The 25337-nt window shown below is 47.0% G+C and overlaps 9 protein-coding genes across 9 annotated transcripts; 5 read left to right on the forward strand and 4 right to left on the reverse strand.

Moving 5' to 3' along the window:
* Positions 1-662: 662 nt before the first annotated feature.
* Positions 663-2889, forward strand: FIESC28_08599 (uncharacterized protein; the record flags this gene model as incomplete). Its single annotated transcript, XM_031162737.1, has 6 exons — positions 663-793; positions 841-1728; positions 1780-1986; positions 2036-2191; positions 2243-2423; positions 2476-2889. The coding sequence occupies 6 exons, from the start codon at positions 663-665 to the stop codon at positions 2887-2889; spliced, it is 1977 nt and encodes a 658-aa protein (XP_031013165.1).
* Positions 2890-3238: 349 nt separating this feature from the next.
* Positions 3239-4552, reverse strand: FIESC28_08600 (uncharacterized protein; the record flags this gene model as incomplete). Its single annotated transcript, XM_031162738.1, has 2 exons — positions 3239-3678; positions 3727-4552. 2 exons carry the CDS (start codon positions 4550-4552, stop codon positions 3239-3241), a joined length of 1266 nt encoding a protein of 421 aa, XP_031013166.1.
* Positions 4553-5517: 965 nt separating this feature from the next.
* On the forward strand, positions 5518-6580 carry FIESC28_08601 (uncharacterized protein; the record flags this gene model as incomplete). The annotated part of the gene is made up of 3 exons (XM_031162739.1): positions 5518-5675; positions 5726-5903; positions 5954-6580. The coding sequence occupies 3 exons, from the start codon at positions 5518-5520 to the stop codon at positions 6578-6580; spliced, it is 963 nt and encodes a 320-aa protein (XP_031013167.1).
* Positions 6581-8778: 2198 nt separating this feature from the next.
* On the reverse strand, positions 8779-9721 carry FIESC28_08602 (uncharacterized protein; the record flags this gene model as incomplete). The annotated part of the gene is made up of 2 exons (XM_031162740.1): positions 8779-8816; positions 8896-9721. 2 exons carry the CDS (start codon positions 9719-9721, stop codon positions 8779-8781), a joined length of 864 nt encoding a protein of 287 aa, XP_031013168.1.
* A 1491-nt stretch (positions 9722-11212) lies between these two features.
* Positions 11213-13265, forward strand: FIESC28_08603 (uncharacterized protein; the record flags this gene model as incomplete). Its single annotated transcript, XM_031162741.1, has 3 exons — positions 11213-12285; positions 12513-12989; positions 13040-13265. 3 exons carry the CDS (start codon positions 11213-11215, stop codon positions 13263-13265), a joined length of 1776 nt encoding a protein of 591 aa, XP_031013169.1.
* Positions 13266-14584: 1319 nt separating this feature from the next.
* Positions 14585-15145, reverse strand: FIESC28_08604 (uncharacterized protein; the record flags this gene model as incomplete). Its single annotated transcript, XM_031162742.1, has 1 exon — positions 14585-15145. The coding sequence occupies one exon, from the start codon at positions 15143-15145 to the stop codon at positions 14585-14587; it is 561 nt and encodes a 186-aa protein (XP_031013170.1).
* Positions 15146-18234: 3089 nt separating this feature from the next.
* Positions 18235-18762, reverse strand: FIESC28_08605 (uncharacterized protein; the record flags this gene model as incomplete). The annotated part of the gene is made up of 1 exon (XM_031162743.1): positions 18235-18762. The coding sequence occupies one exon, from the start codon at positions 18760-18762 to the stop codon at positions 18235-18237; it is 528 nt and encodes a 175-aa protein (XP_031013171.1).
* A 119-nt stretch (positions 18763-18881) lies between these two features.
* FIESC28_08606 (uncharacterized protein) lies at positions 18882-19385 on the forward strand (the record flags this gene model as incomplete). Its single annotated transcript, XM_031162744.1, has 1 exon — positions 18882-19385. The coding sequence occupies one exon, from the start codon at positions 18882-18884 to the stop codon at positions 19383-19385; it is 504 nt and encodes a 167-aa protein (XP_031013172.1).
* Positions 19386-22770: 3385 nt separating this feature from the next.
* FIESC28_08607 (uncharacterized protein) lies at positions 22771-23722 on the forward strand (the record flags this gene model as incomplete). The annotated part of the gene is made up of 2 exons (XM_031162745.1): positions 22771-23494; positions 23550-23722. The coding sequence occupies 2 exons, from the start codon at positions 22771-22773 to the stop codon at positions 23720-23722; spliced, it is 897 nt and encodes a 298-aa protein (XP_031013173.1).
* Between the last annotated feature and the right edge of the window lie 1615 nt (positions 23723-25337).

Here is a 25337-nt window from a genome sequence, read left to right on the forward strand (position 1 = left end):
AAAAATTCCGACCACTTGTCTCAGATGGGGTATGAACAGTCACAAAGCGAATCATGTACCTATGCAAACTGCCATTAGAATGCTACAGTAGGTATCGAATTCAACACAAGGACAACATTGAGTTTACACTACTTCTGCCATAATAAAATCTCTCGTCGCACAGCAGTACCAAGCATACAATTTTCGTCGATTTTGGCAGCCTTTTATTGACTAGACTCTTGCGTGATGATCTACTCCTGCATTACATCTGGAACAAGGGCGCTTGTCGCGGCAATGATCGCCTCATCCTTTACACTATGACAATCCTCCTCTCAATCAGGGTCTCGAAACGAGGGGTCTAGACCACGATCATTACCTATTCAGTACTAGTCTTGAACTCTAAGTCTTCAATATTCAAAAAAGCTGATAAGGCGAAGCGGCCTCTTTTTCCTAGCTTCCGTCTCGACTCGCTATTTTGATCCTTTTCATCATATGCTCGTCTTCTCTACTTCATACTGACCTCAAAATGCCTCCCAAGTCGAGTGAGCAAGCGCCGCAGAATCCGAACCCCAGGAAGAGGGCTTCATTGGCCTGCAATGGGTGTAGAGTCAAGAGGACAAAAGTGAGTCTCCATTACGGGTCGTGCTTTACTCGTATAATCCACTTTGTATCCCGAACAAGCCATGGGAGCACCACTTGCTGACTCGAACATACTGACTCGGCCTAGTGCGACGGAAGTCAGCCGCGGTGTAGCGCCTGCGGCGATCGACAGCAAGACTGTGAATATTCTCAAGCTGAAAGCAACAGGAAGTGGGTATGCCTTGTACTTGAACTTGAACCAAAGCTAACAGAGATTATCAGACGCCACAGCAATGCATACATCCTCGCTTTGGAAGCCCGAGTCCAAACTTTGGAGAAGCAACTGGCCGAGCAGGGCAGCAGACATCCCGAGTCACCACCAGACTCTGTTAAGAATGATTCAGTCATCCAAGAAGATGTAGCCATTCAAGAAGAAACAGTCTCTGTGGTAACGAACCCACCCGTTCCCGAACCTATCGAGCCGCCCGGGGACGATGTGGATGAACTGGCAAATGCACTTGGATGTTTCACCCTGGGAGACACCGGCGAGTTGCGCTACTTCGGCGAATCCAGTAACTTCTCCATCATGCAAAACCAGGCCATCAAAGTCCCTTCATCGGTCCAAGCTAGAATGCGAGGTATCGAAGCAGCTCGGGCAATGCCTGGCTTCTTTGAACCCTCGGATGAGCTCCGAGATCATCTCCTCGCACTATACTGGAAGTGGCAGAACTGCTGGCAGTATATCGTCCCAAGAGAACTCTTCGTCCGAGACCTCTACGTGGATAAAGCTGAGCGATACTGCACTCCACTGCTTCTTTATACCATTTTGGCCTTTGCTTCGAGGTACTCAACGAGGCCCGAATTGAGAAGTGACCCAAATGATGCAAACACCGCAGGAGAGGCGTTTGCTGCCCAAGCTAGGACCATCCTGCATCATGAGTACGAAGCTCCGACCTATACGACGGTTCAGGCTGCAGGTTTACTCGGCCTGTACTGGGCTTCCATCGACAACGAAGGTCTTGGGTTCATCTACATTGGAATGGCTACGCGAATGGCCATGAATCTAGGACTCCATTGCGATTGTTCATCATATGAGGCCAATGGTTTCATCACCAAAGGTGATGTCGAAGCGAGGAACGTCACCTTCTGGGGTATATACGTTCTAGACAAGTAAGTACCCAGTCAAGATACTCTACACGTGACATTTACTGACAAGCATAGACTCTTTTGCATTGGAATGGGAAGACCCGCCAGTATCCAGGAATACAACATCATGACGACCAAGCCACATGGACAGACGCCATGGAGTCCTTTATTGACGGACTTTCAGGTGCAGATTTCAAGTCCCCACCTCAGCCCTCATATCACAGAGAACGCAGGGTATCTCTGCGAAATCCTAACGGTCACGGCCGAAGTTATCGACCAGCTGTAAGTCCATCTAGGTGTGGAGTTCGTGACTCAAGCTTACCAAGTATAGATATGCTCAGCGATATGCATGGATAGGCAAAGAGAGAGAAGAGCGCGTCATGAAAGCCCACCTGGACGCTGTAGCGCTCCATGATCGGCTACCCAAGAGCTTCAAGATCTCACCTTCTAGCCTACAGGTCTCTCCTCCCTATGTATATCAACTCCAGTAAGTCAACTATCATCCTATCATGCTGTTCACACTAACATGCCATTGCAGTTTGCAGTATCATCACACGATACTACTGCTTCATAGGCCGTTCTTTCAACTTCTCAACCCTGGCAAGAAGGGAGGAATCCCGTATGATCCCCTTGGTGGTGATATTCACTCCAAGTCGGTCAAAGACTCAGCAGTCAGAACGGCAAGAATCTTGCAAATCTTCAGGAAGAACTACACGAATGTAAGTGTGCCCAAGATACAAAAGTCTTAACTCGTGAAGCTTACAACGCCAGCGATGTATTCCCATCTCAGCCGTTCACCCAACCTTCACAGCATCAATCATCCTTCTGCTCCACATGAAAGCCGAAGGAGACCTTGGGAGAAGCGAAGCCTTGAGATGTCTCAACATCTGCATCACGTCGCTGTATGAGATGAACCTCATGTGGAATTGGGCTAACCGGTCCATCCGCGCCATTCGATCACTCGCTGCTGAGTGGCAGATTGACATCTGGGCTCATGGCCTGGCGCAGGAAATCACCGAGGAGTGTCGTTTGCAGTTTGAGAGATATGAGATGGATGACCTGCCTATTCTTCCTCAGCCTCAGGATGATTTGGGACTGACACAAGGAATTTCGCTGGATGACATTTTTGAGTCGTGGGCTTATGAGCAAGCTTTTGGAGACAGTTCTTTTGACTTCTTTCAGTAAGAATGGAATGCAGGAAGGTTTGGCAGGACTGGGAGTGTAAGCTTGTATTTATATCTCGTTGACAGTAATGAACACGCGGTAGATGCCCTGCACAACAGGCATTACAGTGGGACGGGTTACCTTCTAGAGACATAAATGTAACCGTAAGCCGGGATTAAAGACGGGTCTGTACGCTCCAGCCGCTTTTCTTGTGGTTATTTGATATCCGGACAAGCTCCTCTTTATAATTCGTACCTCTCGGAAACATTCTTCCAGATGTCATATGCTAACGCAGTACTACTATTTTTCAATTCACATCATGAGAAAAAAGTCGGGATATGCTCAGTCACCCAATTTCAATTTGAGTTAATTACTCTTTGTCTAAACTATCGATACCTAATTCGTCGCACCGTCTTCTAATGAGTAACTTCGCCTTCTGGTCACCAGACAACACCATGCCAGACCATGAAGATTCTGGTACTACGCCCTCAGGTAGCTTCCAGTCATACTTGAGCAGCATATGACACAGCGTAATCTTGGTCTCATTGGCGGCAAAGAACCTTCCGGGACACGAATGCACGCTGTGTCCAAATCCAAGCATATCACGGCTGATACTGACCAAGTGTGCCTGCTTATCTTGACCGGGAGTGTCGCGCATTCTTACAAAGCGGTATGCATCAAAAGTCAATGCATCTTCATAGAAATCCGTATTCCATTGATGAGTCGTATCGCAGACAATCTTAGTACCTTTCTTGATGACATCGCCGTTGGGGAGAGCGACATCGGTAAGAGCTCTTCGTTTGAAAACACCTGTGGAAAGTTAAGTATATGGGCATATTGGAGAAGGAAGTTAGCTACCTAGAAGCATCGGCCGCAGTCGTTGTGATTCCTTGATAACGCTATCGAGGAGTTTCGTGTTGTATAGTGACGTCTTTTTCATTCCAGCTGTGCGAAGAGCACTAACTATCTCCTCCCGCAGGGGCGTAAGAATTTCAGGATGGAGTGTAATGTTGAAAAGTGTTTCTGTAAGTAAATCGGTTGTGGTGTGTATCGCAACTAGTGAAAGTCCGATCTGGTCCCTTGCTGGATCTGCTTGTCCTGGGTATTCCTTCTCAAACCACTCGATCGAGTCATCGAAGGGAACCGTTCTGCCATCTTTCATGGCCTGTTGCTTGGCAGCATGTCGACGATCGATGTGGGGCTGGAGAAATTCGCGCGCCTTCTGTAGCTTCTCACGTACGGCTTGGCAAGATGGCAAGAACCAGTGGACGAATGACCTACTCCATAGAGGATAAGTGAGAAGTTCTGAGCCTGGAATAAACCATTGTAGTGTATAGTCACTTGAGGCCTTCAGCCAACCTTCGTCGCGACAGAGCTTTTCACCCATAAACACACGAGACGACATTCGTGAAATAATACGGACAACGTCTTGGTGAGGCGAAAAGTCATGCCATTCCGCTGATTCACCTAGAACATCATGTAATGCCAAAGATGCTTCCCCGGATAAAGGTTCGTTGAGCTTAGCCAGAGCCCTGATCAAGTATTTGTTCACGATTGGCGTTAGAGCGATTAGTGGAGCCCCAGGCTCGAATCCAGGGATATGCCCATGAGCGTCCCACCACAGATCAGTGAGAGATTTCCAATAATGAGTGAAATTGAAGAGTGAAACAACGCTTCGATACATATGAGATGCTAGTAACTTGAAAGCATGCTCCGGGATCGGAGAACAAAGTTTAAGCAACATAAAAGAGAAAAGGTTGTATAAACAAACTCACTTCTTTGGAAGCTTCCAGGAATTCAAGTTGCCGGTTACTCTTCAAGGCTTCAACAAAGTGAGGGGGTATGACGATGACCTTTCCCCACTCCGTATACGCTTCGTAAGGCTGATCATTGTAAAGCGATCTGCCTTTTTCGAGAAGATGTTTGCTGTTCTTGATGAAATCACGAACAGCGCAATTATTTGAGAACTCGAAGGGTTTCCTCGGGTTCAAGATTGGATATTTCCCAGTATTGCTAACTAAAAGATATTGGAAGATGAAAAGTGAGAGTAAGGTGAGGATACACAGAACGGCAAGCTGAGAGCCGCCTAAGATGGCACCAATATCGGTCTGTATTGTAATTATGAATAGTCAAGGCGATACAATGACAAGATGTTGTTCTTTGTTAACGTTTATATGATAGGTAAAGTTTCGTACGGGGTTCTTCTAGGTAGTGTTGACTGACCAGAGTGCTAGGCGGGGTACCTTGAATAACCGGAGACTGCAATTAGCTCCACATATTATGGAGACATGGGCCTTTTTGCGTACAGGGAGGTCGATTGAAAGGATAGGTCAATCGGTTCACATTCTCAATTACCCTCTCGAGAGGCCTGGAACACGTGACTGAGCGTGGACACAGCGTAAATGTAACAGTAAGCCGGGGTCAAAGAGGGGTTTGTACATTGCAGCTGCAGTTCTTTTGGTTATTTGATATCCAGATAACCCCTCTTCCCAACTGCACCTCTAGGAAGCCTTCTAGATACCATATGCCGGCAGATGATCGAGTGCTGGAGGATTATAAAATGCTCCATATCGACGCAGAAACAACAAGATAGATCGAACTTGACTTCTACATCTTTGAAAATTCCAAGGTTAACCACATCACGCTACAATGTCCAAGACTGTCAAGGTTGCCGCCATCCAAGCCGAGCCCGTCTGGCAGGACCTGCAGGGTGGAGTGGACAAGTCCATCCGCCTTATCCAAGACGCCGCTAGCAACGGTGCTAACGTGATTGGCTTCCCCGAAGTGTTCATTTCCGGTTACCCGTGGTAAGTTCCCTATCTTAAAAAGTGGGCAGATCAGCTTATTCATTTTTAAGGAGCATTTGGGCCAACTCTCCTGTTGACAATACCCCATGGATCAACGAATACTTCAAGAACTCCATGGAGAAAGAATCCCCAGAGATGAATCAAATTCGAGCCGCTCTTCGTGAGGCTGGTGTTTTCGTTCTGTTGGGATATAGTGAGAGATACAAGGGAACTCTTTACATTGCCCAGGTGAGTCCAAGCGGTTCCTACACTACCATATTTCAATCTGACACTAGTAGTCTTACATTGATGAAACCGGTACGATCGTTCTCCACCGTCGGAAGATTAAGCCAATCCATGTTGAGCGTGCCATCTACGGCGACGGACAAGGTGAATCCTTGGACAACGTAGTTCAAACCAAGTTCGGAAAGGTTGCCGGTCTCAACTGCTGGGAACACACTCAACCCCTCCTCCGCTATTACGAATACTCCCAAGACGTCGACATCCACGTCTCCAGCTGGCCCTCCCTCTTCCCATCTATCGGTGAAGACTGGCCCCATCATATCACGCCCGAATGCTGCAAGGCCTTCTCCCACATCGTGTCCATGGAAGGCGCCTGCTTCGTCATCTTATCCAGTCAGATTCTCACTGAGGAGAACATTGAGAAAGCTAACCTCAAGGACTTTGACTACACCAAGAACGGCGGCGGTGGATTCACTATGATCTTCTCGCCTTTTGGTAAGGAACTCGTGAAGCCGTTGGATCCGGGTGCTGAGGGTATCTTGTATGCGGATGTTGACTTGGGTGAGAAGTGCAAGGCTAAGCAGAACTTGGATATCGTGGGACATTATGCGCGACCTGATCAGCTGAGTCTCAGGGTTAACCGTCATCCTGCCAAGCCTGTGTTCTTTGCCAATGATCTTTGAATCTACGGCTTACAACACGTGATAGCGGAATACAGGTAGTTAGTTAACTTATAAAAGTGCATTGACAAATAGACTTGTAGCGGAATTTCGATCGAGTAGTTATAAGAGATAGCAGCACGCAGATTCTTCAGCTGTGTGATGTGAGGATAAGTATTGCTAAACCTTTACATACATGGTTTATACTAACTAACAACTGCTTTCGTTTGAGTGAATAAATCAGTTCCCTCATACGGAACTCTTGTTTTGCTAAACAGGCCCTTGAGAATATTGCAGGGGGTGTTGCTATCAACACCAAACTCGTATAGCTGTCCAAAATGACTCATCATCCGAAGGACTTTCCTCAACTATACGAAGAACAAAGGTATCTCTGAACAGCAAGGCTAGGATAAGTTTTCTCTCAAAAGTATTATTAATCGCAACCTCCAGTAGGTTAAATCTCAGTAAAGTCAGGTGTGCAGGTTGCATCAGCCAATGAACTCTAACGACATTGCATATTCCCCAACTATACAATAGGGACATTTCGTTACCTTCTTATATGACGGGGACTGCCTGTTGGAGAGCTTGCCGTTGGACATCGAAGAGGCAGATAGACCCGAGGTTCTGTGATTAAAGTAGAGAGCCGAACGAACCCTCCGTTTGTAATCTAAGTGACCACAGTTTTCGCACTCTTCCAAATACCCAGTTCGGACACAGTAACAGTCCTTTTTGTGTTCATGATCAATATCCAATCTCTCATCACAGTAATATCTGTGGACCAAAAGACATACTCCACACCTATGACAAGGGAAAGGGCTATAGGAGCAGCTTCTGCACGATCTGCACAAGCCCCGGTTAAGTTGTGACTCAAATATCACCTGTGTTTCTTTCTCCAAGGAATTTGGCCAAGGTCGATCGTCCCAGTAAGGACAGCGCTCCTCTCTGCCACTCCAGAGCTGTTCGAATGTTTCCCTGGTATAGCCATTCTTATAACTTGCTGTTCTTGGGTAATATCGGCGGAACCTCGCAACATCGTAACCACATATGTCCAGAACACTATCCCATAAGTCCCCCATTAAAGAGGAATGAGAAATGAAGCAAGGCTTGCACATAGCTCCATATGCGTGGTGCGACAATGGGTTCCAGTCAGAGCCGAGTTGGTCAGGGTCGGCACCTCTCGATAGGAGATATCTCAACAGGTCTCGTCGCTCGAGAACTTTAGAAAAGGACCTTTTGTGGCTTGAGAGAAACCCTTCGACAGCACCCCGAGCCCCATCAAGTTGCAACTCGTAGCCATGGCTAATCAGAAGGTCCAAAGTTTTCCGCTCCTGTTCTGGATTAAGGTCCTCTCTTGGAATTAAAGTCCACGCACGACAGAATAACCGTGTGGTTAATTTACTGTAAGCTGAATTGTCTGCAAAGACAAAGGGGCTGATAGATAGGGTTTGATGCAAAACATTTCTTTCCTACATATCGTATCAATGAACCTGTCCCAGATAGCGAAACGAGACTCCTTACTGATATATTTCTGCAGTAGTTTAAACGACTGAATAAGCTTGGAGGGCTTGAGATATGTATGGTGGGATCTGCGCCAGCATGTAGGAGCATTTCTGAAAACCTAATATCATCGCGATAGAAAGCAGCTAAAGTTAAAGGATCTCTGTATTTTATTTAGTTTAGCTTAATTCTAACTCTTAGACTTCATGGGGAGCATACTTTTGTCCGTTTCCTGTTATCTCAGTAACGTCTAGACCTTGATGGATGAGGAATCTGAAAGTTGCGAAATTTCCAACTGAATGCTGCCATGGAGCAGGAAGGTTAGCTGGGTACAGGTCACTGATATCTTGTCAAAGCCCATTGAATGCCTACATGTAACAAAGACCATCCGTCCTCATCATGGTCGTCAAGACTAGCCTTGTTTTCAACGATTAATCTCATCAGATCTTCAACGGATCCCTTTGATGCCACCTCGAAAACAGGCGAGTTGTTAGGTAAAATGTTACAAACTATTACTCGTGGTAATAAGCTTGTGAAGCGATTGAACAGCAGCGGGTCCTGCTGCACGAACACGGTGATCATCTTCTTCTTGGCCTTGGACTTCAAAGTTAGACCTCCACGGAACCCTCTTCTATGAGGCTCATTGACTGAAGCGTCTTCTCGGGTCAAAAGAGAGTTCTCCCGCCACTTTGTCGCCGAAATTGTGATTACAGCGTCGTTGATATTTAAGTGTTTCCGTTTGCTTTTTTGAAAGACCGCGGGTCTGGATACTGTAGCATCGAAAGAACTTATGGGCTCTCCTTTACTTAGCCACAAGAACAGCGCATAGCAGATAGACTTACCGTTTTGGTTGAGGCTTATCGAAGGTGCACAAATAATGAGACTTGTGAAGAGCTTCACCTCGTTCAAGACATCCTGGTCATCTCCTCCCTTTTTTTCAGAAAGTACCTCATCTTGAACAAAGTATAACAGTCTTGACAAGTCATCGACTATTTTCTTCGAGTCGTCAGACTCCACAACGCCTGGTCTTTTCTCAAGTAGCTTCATCAATCGAGCTATAGCATCGTCTAAAGCCACATCTTCCGCAATATTTGACTCTGTATCGTCTAGCTCCGTAACTCTGGATGGCATGCCCGATGAGTCGACTTTTATAATCGCAGCAGATGTGCTTGCCACCTGTAGGGCCGCAACGCCTTGATGAATCTGTTGAAGGGTAGGAAGTATATCTGTCAAAGCTGGTAACTCCCGGGTCTGGACGATGACCATGTGGAGTGTAAGTATGTGCACATGCCACTTGACTACACCTCGGATATGGTCGAGGTCCTTCTCTTCGAGACAGATCTTGAGCTTTCGCCATAGCCGGCCTCTTCGACTGTCAGCCCCCGAGACATCAAGCTGACGAAGCTTTGCCTCAAAGGCGACCAGGTCGTCTTTGCATTTTTTGACCAGCTGCTCTAGTTCTGGTCTGTCGCTAAGTCCAGCTGTCGATGCAGACACTTGCAGTAGTCTTTGCAGAATAGCCTCAAGCTGGGAAATTTCGTTGTTGAGGAATCCGATCGTCTCTGGGCCGTCTTTGATTGCTGATAAGATATCATGAATTGACTTGGAAACAGAAACCGCCGCCGCCACAAAGGTGAGTATGCTGGCGCCAAAGCCAACGGCCTCCATGGTTGTGGATGTTTATTGCCGGCGATCCAAAATTTCAGGTAGGGGAGAGAATGTTGAGAAAAGAATCAACAGGGAAGAATTGATTCAAGAGGAGAAGCTGACCAGAAATGCCTTGAGGGACGCCTTGAGTGATGCCTTTTGCGGTTGTTAATGCAATAAGCACAGCCTGATTCGTGACATTGAACATGTATTCCACGAACTGGCTACAGTGCGAGATACCCCTACATTCGTCTACCCCGGCTAAGGAGATAGAGAAACCGTTTTATTGGGTTAGAAGCTAACGGCCATAATCCCTGCTTTGCAGTGAAGGCTTTGTACACTGTATGAAAAACAGATGCCATCTTTGGCAAATGCGGTGCGCATGCTGTGCCGCATGATGTTTCGGGCCTCAATTCAAATGCGCGACTCTTGGAGCAGATCGTATGCCTTACGGGCTAACATTCCTACTTTTTTGTCTGACGTACTCTTTCAAAGCAACGCGTGGACTTACCAGTGGGTTGGATGGATAAGCTGGAAGCGGAATAGCAGTAGCTGAACTAGACTTGATGTTCTCTTCAAACGGAGTCGGAGGTATCAATGAACAGTTGGTACTGTGGTCTAGTTGGTCATGACATCTCGTTAACACCGAGAAGGTCCCCGGCTCGAGCCCGGGCAGAACCTCATTTTTTGCATTTTCGCAATCTATAATTCGTGCATCTCCCATCTTGTTATTTTCCAGAATCTTTTTGTAATGCTTGAAACTCTTATTTTGGAAATCCCCAAGAGCTCCAGCTCTCGTGTTTTTGGATTCTATGTTGTAATATTTAGTACAGTATTGGATGGGTCCGACCTACCTCACGATGCTTCGCCGGTCTTGGCGAGCCAGTCTCTTGCAGCAAGACAAATAGACAACGGTACATTTCAATATAGTTCTTACAAAAGAATCAGCTACCTGGTCCTTTCTTTGTACTATGTGAATGACACAGTCGATGGTAGCATACGAAAACCCTTCTAAGATAGGTAGTATTTAAGTGTCTCCTACCCTACACAACAAGCTTCACTTCATGTCTCAGCCTAGGAACAGGTCATATACCCGGAACGCGGTGGAGCAATTTCCATGTCTCATTGTGGGTCGATGGGGTTAGCGTAGATCCTTCTTAGTTTCCCGCTCTTGACTCTTTATGGAAAATAAGTGGGAACGAGCTCATTGGGCTACCGAGGTATGTTGTGCCAATGGCTAGGAAAGGCTCCTCATCGATGTTGCGATTGACAAGAGAGTTATGCGGCGCATGCCCGACCTTCAGCTGGCTGGCTGAAATGCTAAGGACCATACCAACGATTATTTTCAACGTGCAGGGTCCAAGGGAGATTTTAATCAAGATCAATCAGCCGGGCTGAACACCTGGAGGTGTGTGACGAAGGGGGAGCTTCCATACCTAAGTGTGTCAAGGCGCGATTTCGGCAGCGTTATCCCGAGACCTTAACGATATACAGATTTACTCCGGCAAAGACATGCATATGGTCGACCAGTTTAAAACGTGGCTAGCAGACCTCACCTCCTGCCTGAGTCTTTTCGCTCTATCAGTCGCTTTGTATGCGATTCTCACACAAATGAGGTCACATTATTTGTTAGCAGCTATACTCGCTGTACCCGTTCGCTCAGCGCCGACAGCTGACGAAACATACCCGTACCGCGGTCCTGATGTCCCTATCGGAGATTGGGTCGACCACACCATCAATGGCAACGGCAAGGGATTCCACCGTCTGGTCGAGCCTCTAGCCGTGAAGCCTGCCTCGACGAATCCCACCAACAATATCAATGTTATCTCGTTATCATATATCCCTGCAAAACACGAGGAAGCCACTGTCGGTATCAACATCCACTACCAAACGCCCTTTGGTTTAGCCACTGAGCCCTCTGTTCAATGGGATACCGGTGCTTCAGCCTTGAATAATCTGGCTACCGGCAAAAGCAAGACATACGATCGCACTCCTCCTTGTTCTCTCATCAATAATGTTATCCAGTGCAGCCAATTCTTCCATAATGTTCACATCGAAAATCTCGAGCCTGGCACGACTTACTATTACCAGATTCCCGCTGCCAACGGCACCCCCCAGTCTGATGTTCTCAGCTTCATTACCGCCCAAGCCAAGGGCGATCTGTCAGAGTTCACCATCGCTATCAATAACGACATGGGCTACACGAACGCCGGTGGAACCTACAAGTACAACGAACGAGAGGTCGAAGATGGCTTGGCTTTTGTCTGGCACGGTGGTGATCTTAGCTATGCGAATGATTGGTACTCTGGCGTCATACCTTGCAACTCTTCCGAGTGGCCCGTTTGCTACAATGGCAGCTTCAGTACGCTGCCGAACAATGACACAAATCTCGATTACTTCAACACAACTTTGCCAGCCGGAGAAAGGCCGAACCAAGGTAGTCCTCGTGGTGGTGACATCGGTGTGCTATATGAGTCCAACTGGGACCTTTGGCAGCAATGGATGAACAAGATAACCAAGAAGGTTCCTTACATGGTCCTTCCTGGAGATCACGAGGCCACCTGTGCCGACCATGACAATTACCCGTATGTCCTCTCTGCATACCTCGATGAGTACATAAGGAACGGCACCAGCAACAGCTCCACCCTGAACTACTACTCGTGTCCCATTCCCAGCGCAACTTCACGGCCTTCCAGAATCGCTTCCATATGGCGGGCGAAAAGTCTGGTGGCGTCGGTGATTTTTGGCACTCCTTCGATTACGGGTTGGCCCACTTTATATCTATCGACACGGAAACAGACTATGCTCACAGTCCTGACAAGATGTTTGTTGAAGATCTTGAGAGGGTGAAGAAGAAGGAGGAGGACTGTCTCGGAAAAGATAAGGACTCGCCAAAATGCAAGTGTAAGGGCGAAGACAAATACACGCCGGAGTGCGAAGAGGAGGAGTGCAAGTGTAAGCCGATCAAAATGCATGAAGAGACGCATCCTCTAGACGAAGAGACATATCTACTGTCTGATGAGGTTCATCCTCTGGCCAACATGACGCACATCATGGATGTCGGTCCGTTTGGGAAGATCAACGGTTCGTACAAGGATAACAAGGCCTATGAGCAATACCAATGGTTGAAAAAGGATCTCGAAAACGTCAATCGATGCAAGAGTCCCTGGGTTATTATCATGGGCCACCGTCTTATGTATAGTTTCAAGTGTGGCGACTACCATGAACACCTGCGCGAAGCCTTTGAGAGGTTATTTCTGAAGCACAAGGTCGATCTCTACGTTGCTGGGTAAGCTGATATCTCCACCTCTTCAAAAGTACCCGACTAACCTCTTGTAGCCATGTTCACTGGTATGAGCGTCTCAAGCCCATACGAAATTGTATCGTGAACCATACCTCAATCGTCGACACAAATACCTACCAGGTGAACCCAGGCCATTCTATTGTCCACGTCATCAATGGAGCTGCTGGAAATATCGAGAGCCACGCTACAACCAATAAGTCGAACTCCTATCTCACTGAGGTCATCGATAAAACCAGCATCGCTACCTGTCCAGACGTGTAGAAGAAAGGTTCCAAGAGGTGTCGCCGTTCCCAATGGCGCGTTGGAAGTTAGGAGAGAAGGCGTACCAAATTGCTCGGTATGTTTAAAGAGTCTCAAGTCAGGATTTGATGCTAATTATCCATGCAGTGTTGGTGCAACATTTAACATCTATGGGTCTAGCGATAACTCGCTCGCTTTGTACAGGCAACTTGTAGAACTAGAGATAGTTGAAGTTGACTGGATATCTACAGGCTTGGAGGTCTTCCAAGACGGCCAGACAACTAGATCCCAGAGGACACATAAGCCCACAGCCTGGGTATCAGACAGTCACAGCGGGCTTACTATCTATGTCAGGCGAGATACCAGGGGTCCTAAATGGAATCCTGCGTCAACCCTGCCTAAAAGGCTCCAAGAGTGGCTGATGAAAAGTACATGTCAAAGCTCTGGCGTTGATGGGTTGGAAGTCCTCGAAGTCCTTTCTTCGATTTTCACTGTTAATGGTTCTGATCTAGACAAAGTCCTCTGGGAACAGGGAATCGTGAAGGTTCCTTTTGAGAACATTGAGTTAAATCTGAAGAAGGCTATGATCAAGGTGTGACTTCCTAAAGTCGACGAACGAAAGCCTTGTGCTTAAGGTATCAGATAGCGACCTATCCTGATATAATCTATAGGATAATAAAAACAGACCTAGTAATAGAACTTTACAAAAGATTGGCTGGGTACTACGTTCTCACCGATATTAAATTCTTTTACGGACAATCCGAAATCAATGTATATATTCACGAGTCTTCCAGTAATCCCTCTATAGCTCCTTGCTCGCTTAGGAACTGAGATGTAGCAAGTTTCGAATACTTGAAAGAATCTTCTAAAGCCTTTTGCAGTGCAAGTTTCGTTTCTTGCAGATGATTGAAGAACCAACAACTGCAGGTTAGCGAGCTATACATGGAATTGATAGCTTCCTCCAAGGCTACAAGACTATACCCATGATATGGGTGGCTAGGCATGGGCTTAAGGCCGATCTCTGATAGACTTTGGTCTAGATACCCGATTCGCATGTACAGACATTGTCGGCCGACCAACCCCACTCTTGGTCATTGAGGAACTTCCAATGCTGTTCTATCCTCCGGAAGAGAATGCAGATCGAAGCAATCCTTGCTTGCTCGATGAAACCTGTTTTATCCTGTCAGAGTCTTAGAATAGGCATCAAATGTCGCTCAACTTACGAATTACTTTCGAGTCTATGGGCAGCCCTAGAGGGTGAGTCGGGCCTCGACTCGTACGGATAGCGACTTGAGCTACCTCACGGAAGATTCCTTGGAAGAGGAAGACCCAGGATATTGTCAATTGAGAAGTAGATCCCTCGAGTAGAATGGCTTCACACGACTCACATCGGAATTGGTGACCCATGTGTCTACCCAAAGGTCCATTACCTCAAGGCATTCATACCAGTCGACCAGTACAGCGATCTTCGCAAACATCTCAAGGTCGATCTTGCGAGGAACATCTCGTGTTCTGTTGTGTAGTATGGTCATCAGTATCAAGAATGCTTCACCATCCCAATTCCACCCCTCCAGTGTCCACTCGTAACCTGACCCGGGATCTTGTGGGTTCCAGTTTTCGGTCAACAAGTCCTTGAATTCGTACGACGTAGCAAATAGAAGTGCAGAAGAGAGCCCGAATCGCAGTTCTGAACATTGTGATTTAGCCTGGACAAGCGATGACTCGTGTTTTGTCGGTACCACAGAAGCTTCCTTGCTTTTCGATATTTTTGTCTGATACTTCGGTAAGGCGTCGGGCCATGATTTCTCGAATTTGGCGGGAGGAAATGCTGCGCCAGGGTTACGGAGTATGAAGAGTGTATCGGCATCGGGATGGATTTTGTTTACCGCGGTGACGGTCATTGTCGCGAACGGGCGGAGGATCTATGGCTCTCGTAGGTGTTTAATTTTGGTTGGAGGAAGAAAAGAACAAAGAAAAAGATGGAAAGGCAGTTTGTGCAGCACCCCGCTCCTTATGCTACAGCATGGCAGAAAAATGGTATCGTGGAAGCTTTAGATTCGTGATTTTCAAGGTATAAATCGGTGGCGGAAAACCTTATACCCGTATGAGACTGGAGAATTTCCATTGAGTTTGCCGTGAGGCAACGAATGTCAATGCTTGTTCAGGGGCTATAAAGAAAAACCGCCGTATCCTTTCCATGCTGTATAAGAGGACGCCATTCTCAGTCGGTGGGTGAGTTTTAACATTAGCGACCTACAACATTGAGTGATAATTAGTCGTATCACCACCCAAGCTACGATGAGGTTATTGGTTCTCGCGATTACAAGATGAGAGGATTTCACATCACATAAATACTAGCTAGGGACTCAAGCGGCTGCCAAGTCTCTCCTTTCGAAAGCTGATTTTTTTTAGTATAAGCCTGCCGTCTTCAATAGCAATACGGTCCTCCAGCGGAAAAAACGCTCGCTGGTCATTCCATGACCCATCCCGCTTTTGTAGCTCCGCTGTAGGACGGACCCCATCAAGTTTAATATTGCGCGCTGTAGTCATAGAGTCTATTGTAAAGTTACATATTAGTATTGTACTTTTCCTATATTGCAATTGTATTTGCTACCTGGGCCTTTTTAGGACGGTAGGGAAGCCTTAACAAGACTTACTTGTACTATTCAATTGACAATAGCCATTGCTATTACTGAGTACAGTGTTTAGGTCTATCTTATCTGACTTGGATATTGAGTTCGTCCTTCTCATCTACTTTATAGGAGGGAGTCTGAGGTTATGTCCTTCAGTGAGCTGAATAATATTATTGGCTTGCTTTTGCAATTGCACTGTCATAGTGTAGTTGCTATGCGCGTAGAATAGAGAAAATAGTAGTAGGTACGGATTTGTTGTTAGAGCCAGAAAGACTTATTGTATAGTAGAAGTTTAAAGAATGTTACAAACTGAGTTGCTCTCTGCTAGGTAGGAAAGGAACAAAGATTTATACAGGAGAGACAGGGACAGTTACTCGGAGTCGGTGCACTATGGTGTTTTATTCACATTTTGAGGCCAGCTAGGTAGTATTCCACGCGGCCGGACTGTTTCATCCAATACCTGTCTCTTGCAGAAGCTGAATGCACCCATGTGACCCACGTCCTCAAAAGCTGTTCTGCCTCTGAGGTACGTTTATCCACCCTTCATAGTCTGTCATCCTAGACTTAATCTAGAATTCTAAATTATCTTCCTGGTGGGTCTCAAGCACACAGTCGCTCGTTGGATAAGCGACACAAAGTAAAACGAAACCCTTCGTAATTTGTTCCTCGTCTAGTTCGCTCTGGTCATCTTGATTGACGCTTCCCGAAACCAAACGCACAGTACAGCTCGTGCAGGACCCAGACCGGCATGAAAACGGTATATCAATACCACGCTCATCAGCTTCATCGATGATGTATCTATCATCAGGACATGGAAAGGTGTAGTCTCCGTCTGGGGTCTTCAATGTGACTTGGTAGGTGGACATGGTGATATCGGTAAAGACTTGTGGCGGAGTAAAAGATAGATGGAGAGGTGGCGGTGCAAAGGTGCTTTTTGGGAGGCTAACTTTAAGATTGATGTTTTAAGGTTGAAGGATAGGGGTGTCGAGAGCTCGGAGGAACAGAGAAAAGAATTGCTTTACAGCAGGGGGAATGAAGGAATTAATGTAGCTCTGGTAACAAGTCTGCCTTGGCCAATGGCAGATTATGGACTTGCAATGTATCGCCGTCAGAACTATCATTGGGCTGTTGAACGAACTGAGACACGGCTCTGCCACCATGACGTCAAAGGTCGAATATGATCTTCGTTAAAAACTACTCAGATTTAGGAAACGGGCTAATGGATCGGCCCGGGCATAGCTGAAAGAATGATTGAGCGGTCTGAGCGGGCGTTTAGCCAACATGTCAGCACCAATTGGGTTCTGGTGCGGAATGGTGGCGCCTCTGTATGTAAGACAACCTAACGCGACATGGCGATGCGAGCAACAATTTCAGGGAAAAGGTCAAAGAGTCTGGCATAGAACGGTGAGCATACGTCATTGCGACCTGATGAGATAACTGAACTGGGCATCGTGCATATCCGAGTCTCAGCCAGTTACATAAGTTCTCACAAGTTCTCAAATTCATTTACCTCGAGCTGCAACGGCTTCACTTCACTTGAGTTCATCCAAACAACCAACACGAATCATATCCAGACCATTATATCTAACCAGTATAACTCAGAATCATGTCTGTAGCTACAGAGAAGGCAGTCCTCCCTCACGTGGCCCATCATTTAGATCCAGCCCTCTCAACCGAACAATCGCAAGAAGCTCTTTTTACACGCATAACAGAGCTTGTTAAAGAGGCTCCAGTCATGCTGTTTCTGAAGGGGACACCCAAATGCCCCGTGTGTCGTTTCAGCCGGCGGATCGTCAGGCTCTTGAACGACCGCAACGTCATGTACAGTTCCTTCAATATCCTGTCCGATGAGGATGTTCGACAAGGATTGAAGACGTATGGTGATTGGCCCACGTTCCCGCAATTATGGGTTAACGGTGAGCTTGTCGGTGGACTAGATGTGGTGAGTTGCTTCCGGCTGTCACCCATATAGGCCGATTGCCTAAAACCATTCCGTCAGGTCAAAGAAGAGTTTAGCGCGAATCCGAAATACTTAAGTGAGCACTCAACGAAGGAAACTGTAGCCTGATCAACAGGAACGAAGATATACAAAAGGATTCAATTGGGCTCCCAAGTCTCCATTGCAGTTATCTCCTTCATTTCTATTACTAGAAATCAATTCGCTACCCCGTAACTGCCAACCCACATGCAGTCTGTCTGCGCGCGCGTTGCTTCCACTGCTGGGCCGTATTCGCGGAATCATACCCTGGCAGTGAACGTATCATCTCGGATAAGTAGGAGACTAGCAGGGATGTCAAGTAAACAGAGTAGATAAATAAGATGAGGCACGAATACTTAACCATCCTCGCGATGAAATCTTAACACGTCAAGAACGCTTTCCTAGTCCAATCAAGGTCTGATCGAATGGGAACGCTGAACGAGTTCCCAATAAATTCACCACGCAGTCTCTGTTGCTCGTACTCCACCACCTCAGCCTTCACATCGTCAGAAAGACCATCCAACACTTGATCCCATTTTCTCCACGATTGCATCTCTGTAGAAGCACCTCGATCATCGTCTGACTTCTGATCAACCTTCATTGGTACCTTCCAACACATCACCACCGGAGAACTAATAACAGTCTCCTTCTTGCCAGATATAGCTGGGCTACTTTCAAAACTCAGCACTTGACCAGGTCCACATGAGGGTCGTTCCTCAGGTGAATACTCATCAGCGCTTGAAGCATTCATGATAAGGTGGAGCAGGCAGTCTTCTTGCTTTGATGTGCCATCCCAATACTTGATATGTGGATTGCGGGAAATAGAGGATTTGGAAAAGTAGATAGGAACGCCCAGTGTGGCAACTGGATTCAGTGTTGGACTTGAGGAGTCTTGACTTGAAGGCATCGTGAGCGACCATCATGGAGGCACTGGAAAGTCTCGGAGTCGAATTCAAGCTGGGGGCTGCAGTCGCTGCGGTGGACTCCAACAGTGTACAACTTAATTCTGGCGAACACATTGACGCAATGACTGTCGTCTGGACTGCCGGCATGCGAGCAACGCATTTGACGCAGCAAATTCCCGGAGCCAAGGACACACTGTCTCGGCTTTACGTGGACCAACACCTCCGTGTTCCAGGCCGTGAGCACGACTTTGCTACCGGGGATGCCGCCCATGCCGTCGCTGATGACGAAGGACACGTCGCTTTAATGTCCTGCCAACATGCTAATATCCTCGGTCGTTTCTCCGGACACAACGCAGCAGCGGACTTGCTCGGCGAACCAACTCTTACCTACTCTCAGGCTGGATACGGTACATGCCTCGACCTTGGATCATGGGGCGCGCTCGTAGCGCATGGATGGGAAAGGGACGTCAAGATCACGGGACGCGTGGCGAAAAAGGTGAAGCAATACATTAATCAGAAAGCAATTGTTCCCCCGCAGGATACCGAGGAGGCGATGGAAGCTTCAGTCCCTGGTCCATATGACACGGAAGAGCTTTTTGAGAGTATTCTCGCTGTAGTCGGGTAGTCTTTATTTAAGCCCGCCTCATTCGATATTACATACTCGAACATACGTACACATTCGTTTAGCATCAGATCGAATTTCAGAACAATTAAATGGCTGACTTAGTTATACCTCGTTCAGTCTCAACTGCTCAAGCCCCAGCTATAACTCGTTATTGTTGGCTAGCTCAGCTCAACACACTCGTGCTGTCTCCTCCTCTCTTCCTGGCATCTGTCCTGTTCTTCACAGCCAATTGGTGCCTCTTGCCTCCACCTTGAATATTGAGCTGCTCCTCCGGCGCTGGCAAAGACAGGATCAATTAATGTTTCCCCGTCATGAACGAATGACAACTTCCCTGAGCTATCATTTTCTCTCTGTAGGTACCCATTACCGACGAGCACGCTTCTTGAAGCTTGAAGAAATGCCGGATGTGTCGCGTTCTCTCCAGTTAATAATATCGTATCCAGACGGACTCCTTCAGGAACTGTGCCGCAGAAAGCCTTCAACCTTTCAGTGACGCAAGTCCAGAAGTTGCTTCCATCGTCCAAGGTAGATAGACCCAGGTCCAGATCTGATAACGTCCGGTCACCTTTTCTGGGCTGGAGATGCGTAAATGCCTACCAAGTCCTGATAATCTCCCCGCGTAAGTCGGTAGGAGTGATTCCCACGACTAGGGTCGTCTCCAGGGGAGCTTGATCCTGCTCCTCATCACATTGCCAAAGGATCTTGTAGTTTCTACACAAACCCTTGCCATGTCCCGCGAAAACGGCATACGACTCGAGAAGCCGGCTTGGGTACCCACCGGCAGTTGGCAAAGGAAGTACAACTTTCGGACGGGGTAGATCAGCGGCTACCCATGGTCGAAGGTTCGCATATTCGAGCGCGTCCCAAAGGTCTACTTCTGCCAGGCCTTGAATTCGGGGGTGCGACAAGGCGACTCTATCTAGCGGGCCCGTGACAGCAATAGATGTCGCGTCGCGTAGTGAGACAAGCATGGCGGCGATAATGTCGACATCGGGCGTAGCTGGTCTTCCAATCTTTTTGTTGAAAGACCATCGCAGCTTCTCCTATCTGGATAGCGGTGAAGGCGGAGGAGAGTCAGCTAGACGCTTCAGAAGTGCTGCATATTCCGGGTTTGCCGGAACAGATGCGATATTCTTTACAGTGTTATTATAGAAATGCACTGCAGCAGTCCTAGTAATTGACCAATTAGTTTGGTTGCGGTGGGTAAGAGTAAGCATAGGGATCACAAATAAAAAGAACGTACCCAGAGGATAACGATAGACTGAACCCAATTCCAGGCGCTTCGTAAACACTCCTGGGTAGACAACCAGGGCAAGTAGGAAACGGCTCGAAATAGTCACCAAAGGCCTTCGCGCGGGCGATCAGGCTGAAAAAAAAGTGCTAAGCGCATGGTGGGATTGAGAAGAGCAAGAAGTTGCATGAAACGCAATGGAGAAATGGTGAAGTAAAACAAGATGCTTCACAAGTTTCAGTGGTGCAAATGGTTTGCTGGTCACATGACAACTGCATCAGCCATGCACGACCAACAGGTCATACCCTGTACAAGATATCTGTTTTTGAGTTTTTCTGCGGCGTAAGTTCCCAACTGTACAAGATATGAAATGGTAATCACAAGTCTATTCAGGTTCTTTCAAGTTAAGAAACCCAAAGCAAAAACGCCCGAAGGAGGGGAACAAGATGGCATCAGCCCCAATCTTATTTCTCAGTATCTGTACGTCCTTGGTAATCTCTACAGTCTTTGTAAGCTTTGTTAAAGTCGTGGAGGTAGCTATTCATATCGAGCCTCTGCAAGCGCTGGCCGCTGAAGAGTTCAAAAGTGCATCTGAGTATAATAAATGACTAAAATCTTAGAGACTGCGTTGCGTTAGCAGTAGCAGAGCTATAGGCATACATAATCGAGGGAAAGGTGCTGATAGCTACGCTAACCAAAAATAGTTCGGACATGGAGCTGAAACTGACACTAACCGAAATGAGTAGTTGTAGATCTTGGCACGTCGGTCCCGCTGACTAAAGAACTAAGCGATCTTTTCTTCTGTGATTAAACCTCCTTCTCTCAAGGTCCATAAGAACAAATGGAAACAAAACAAGAGTATGCCTCAGAACTTTGAATTCGTCAACGTCTCTAACCCTAATGGGCTTACCCCTCCCCATATCCGGAGCTTGACTCATTCCCACGCCATTCGGCAAAAACATGCCAAAGAGAGAAGACTAAGAATGCAGAAACACCAGGAAGACAAGTACAGAGAAGCGGAAAGGACTTCTTTGGACAGGGTTCTTGACTATAGTCGTGATCCATTTGCCGCACTTCCGACACAGCTGTCATCTTACGAAAACTTTCTTCTCAACTATTGTATGTCCGTCCATTTGTTTGTGCGTAGCTACTAATAATAGTCTGAAGATGTTCGCGTCGTCGTCCCGCAGAATGTGAAGACCTGTCATTTGTTCCCTCGTTTAAATGACCATGAGGGGAAGGTCTTGCGCGATTGGGTCGGCCTTGCCTTGACTGACAGCGATCTTCTCTGTTCCGTTATTCTCCTCGGATCATGCCGTCACATCCTTCTCAACAATCCACGCCCCGAGTTAATGCAGATCGCATTACAGTACAAGTACAACGGACTAAAAGCATTGCGTCATGCCGTTAGTGGCGCCTCACCGACTGTCAATGCGGTGACTATCGCTAAAGCTTGTGCTATGGCGCTAGATGAGGTTGGTTTTTATGTTTCCCACGAGGGTGTTTCTCTAATATCTGAGTAGGTTCAGTTTGGTGAAGCTTCCGTTGCTCGACAGCATATCCAGGGTGTGCTTGCACTGATAGAAGCTGCTGGGGGCTCTCGGTGTCTGGATGCTACAGGCTTGTTGGAGCGTATGTATCATAGATTTCGTGACATGAAGGAAGATGAAGAGCAACATTTGGTGTGCAGGTACCGAAGCGAAGCGGACTTGGACTCTCCCAACCTGGTATCCTCAAACCCATGGAATCAAGTCTTTGCGTCAGGTTATGTTTAAGGTACATAGAATTATAGCAAAGGGTCAGGCTGAAAGATGTACCATTATCCATAATTGATGTTAGTGGGTTTCTAGCTCCTTTCCACTTTGCCAAGCCTTATAACTTCCTGTTCAGGTAAGGCATGCCGGCACTCAAGCTGGGATCTATGAGTTGAAGAGTATTAGGACGATCCCTACCATTCTTTTGGATTCGATGAGTATTGTTCCATTCTTATCAATTCGTTTTGTAAGCTCGGAAGCTTCATGCTACATGATAACATATGCCGGCCTTACTAGTTCCCTTGAAAACTATATATATGTCGAGCTGCCACCTAATCTGGACCATCTCGGGATCATCTACACCAGAACCATCTAATCATATATCATCAAACATACCGACATGTCCTCGCCTGCAGTTACCATCCCTACCGGCTCATGGGTCCTTGTTACCGGTGCCACTGGCTTTGTCGCTGGCCACGTTACCCGCCAGCATCTCCAACGCGGGTACAAGGTCCGCGGCACAGTCCGCGACCCAGCGAAAGCTGAGTGGCTCACTGAACATTTCAAGTCCTACGCCGATATTGGCTCCTATGTGCTCGTGAAAGTTCCCGATCTATCGATTCCCTGCGCTTTTGACGAGGCAGTAAAGGGAGTCTCGGCCATTGCTCATATCGCCAGTGTACTTGACTTTGATCCCAACCCCAACAATGTCATTCCCCAGACTGTCGGCGGAGTAACATCTGTCCTTGACAGTGCATCCAAAGAACCCTCTGTCAACCGCTTTGTTTTCACCAGCTCCATCGTCGCAGCAGTCTTCCCTACAGCGGACCAAGAAGATGTCATCGACCGCAATTCATGGAACGAATTCTCTGTCAAAGAAGCCTGGGCTCCTCCTCCTTACGAACCATCGCGTGCAATGCTAGTCTATGCCGCTAGTAAGGTTATGGCTGAGCAAACGCTGTGGAAGTACGTGGAGGAGAAGAACCCTCACTTTGTGACCAATGTCGTCAGCCCTGCGGGTATCTTAGGCGAGCCACTTAACGAGAGACATGCCACTGCACACGGAAACTGGATCTATTCGCTCTTTACTGAGAAGAGGGAAATGGTTGATGCGTACCAGACTTGTAAGTATCATCTGCTAAGAAATACTTAGAATGTCTTGCTGATATGAGACTCTAGTATTTTTTGTTGACGTCCAAGATATTGCTGTTATTCACGTTGCTACTATCCTCGATCCCGAGGTCAAAAATGCACGTCTACAGGCTTGGGGTCACAAGGGTCACTGGAATGAGTTCCTCAATATTTTGCGGGAACTTCGACCTCAGAGGAATTTTATTCTTAATTATCCTTAGATATTTTATCTTAAGATCTTAACTAATTAATCTAAGTCTGTGGCTCTTTTGAAGAAATGGGCCGGTCAGGATAATTGGAAGCCTCTTAGGGAGATTATCATTGAGGCTATAAACAACCCCTACTGGAAAACTCACTGAAAGTCTAACATTCGATCCGAGGTTAGACAACTGCAATCAAGATTCAGTTAGTACAAAGTTGCAATAGCACGAGACTTGGTCTTTGAAGGGACTAGCTGTCAAGCTATCAATTTCTCTAGCACAAGATGTCAAGACACCAATCATGCCTTGAGAAGCGGGTGCATATGTTTACCGAGTAGTACTGCTATAATCGCTGGTTGTTAACGTTTCCGAATAGTTAACGATCTATTTTGGGTGAGTTTCTTGTGACTATCCGATAGAGGGGGCCAGGTTGACTAAACCGGCCATATATCTTATGCCTGGAAATAAACTTGTATTAGTTTGCCTCGGCTATTTCCATTCACGTTAATTACACGCAGCGTACGCAGCGTAGAACCCCTAGGCATTTGTATTCCTACCAATGAAAAACGCTGATAGGAATGGAATCCTGGACCCTGCCATCAAATACCTGGTTTTAGGGTTCTTGGCACATGGGGAATTGGGGGCTGAGAGCTTCCTCTCTTGAGAATTCGGCCGTATCGAGAAGGCTATACGAAAAGACCCTGCCTGGGGTTAAGGCGGAGCCTGCCCATCCTCGTTGACACTCTATATCGCCCGGTAAGCTTTCGTTTGTCGTCATCGTGTTTACTAAGGATCAGGTATAACTTTGCACACCCGTTATCAGGTAAATTTGAAGCCCCCACTTATTCCATTTACTTCCTACTGCCTGTCACACACACCACCTTACTTTTCCTCTGTCTTTATACCTTTTGGCCTACTCTGCTTGATTATTCAATTAATTGATGATGGATGGAAACGATATTCTTCCTGAAGTTCTCACAGTACGACAAGACTCTTCTGACACTTGCTATTTTCCCGACAAAGCGGTAGCCAAGGGCTACAAACCATGTGGCTCCAAGTCGATTTGCTGTGACCTTGACGGGGATCAGGAATGTCTACAAATCGGTCTTTGTGGAAGGTATGACAGATATGGTACGCAGACCTTGTATCAGGGTGCTTGCACAAACCAAGACTGGACTTTTTGTACAAGTATCTGTAAAGCGAGTGAGTAACAGTTTTCAAGGGAATTTTTCACGTGGATCTGACCCAGCTATCAGGGATAAATGAGACGGCTCCGGTCAAACGGTGCGGATCTGACGACTATTGTTGCGAGGATCCCTCCCAACGACTGCTGTGATCCCCCCCCAGATCGAATTACAATCGTAAAGGTACCAGACTCGAATCCACCTGGTCCTGTTAGATCGCTTCGACCAGATCCTGCAAAACAGCCCGTTGGAGCAATAATAGGTGACGTTGTTGGGGGTTTAGCTTTTATTACCATCCTGCCCATCTTTGGCTGTTGCTTGTTCCGCCGCAGAAGAGGAGCGAGAAGGAAACTACTCAAAGATGAACTCGACGATAAGGACAAAACAAGCCTTGGCATTACTCTTGCGGAAGCTGATCCTGGACCCGGAAGCGTGTTGGTCGAATTGGACGC

This window comes from Fusarium coffeatum (assembly GCF_003316985.1).
Source record: "Fusarium coffeatum strain FIESC_28 chromosome Unknown BRIP53273_contig_204, whole genome shotgun sequence".
In the NCBI taxonomy this organism is placed as follows: domain Eukaryota; kingdom Fungi; phylum Ascomycota; class Sordariomycetes; order Hypocreales; family Nectriaceae; genus Fusarium; species Fusarium coffeatum.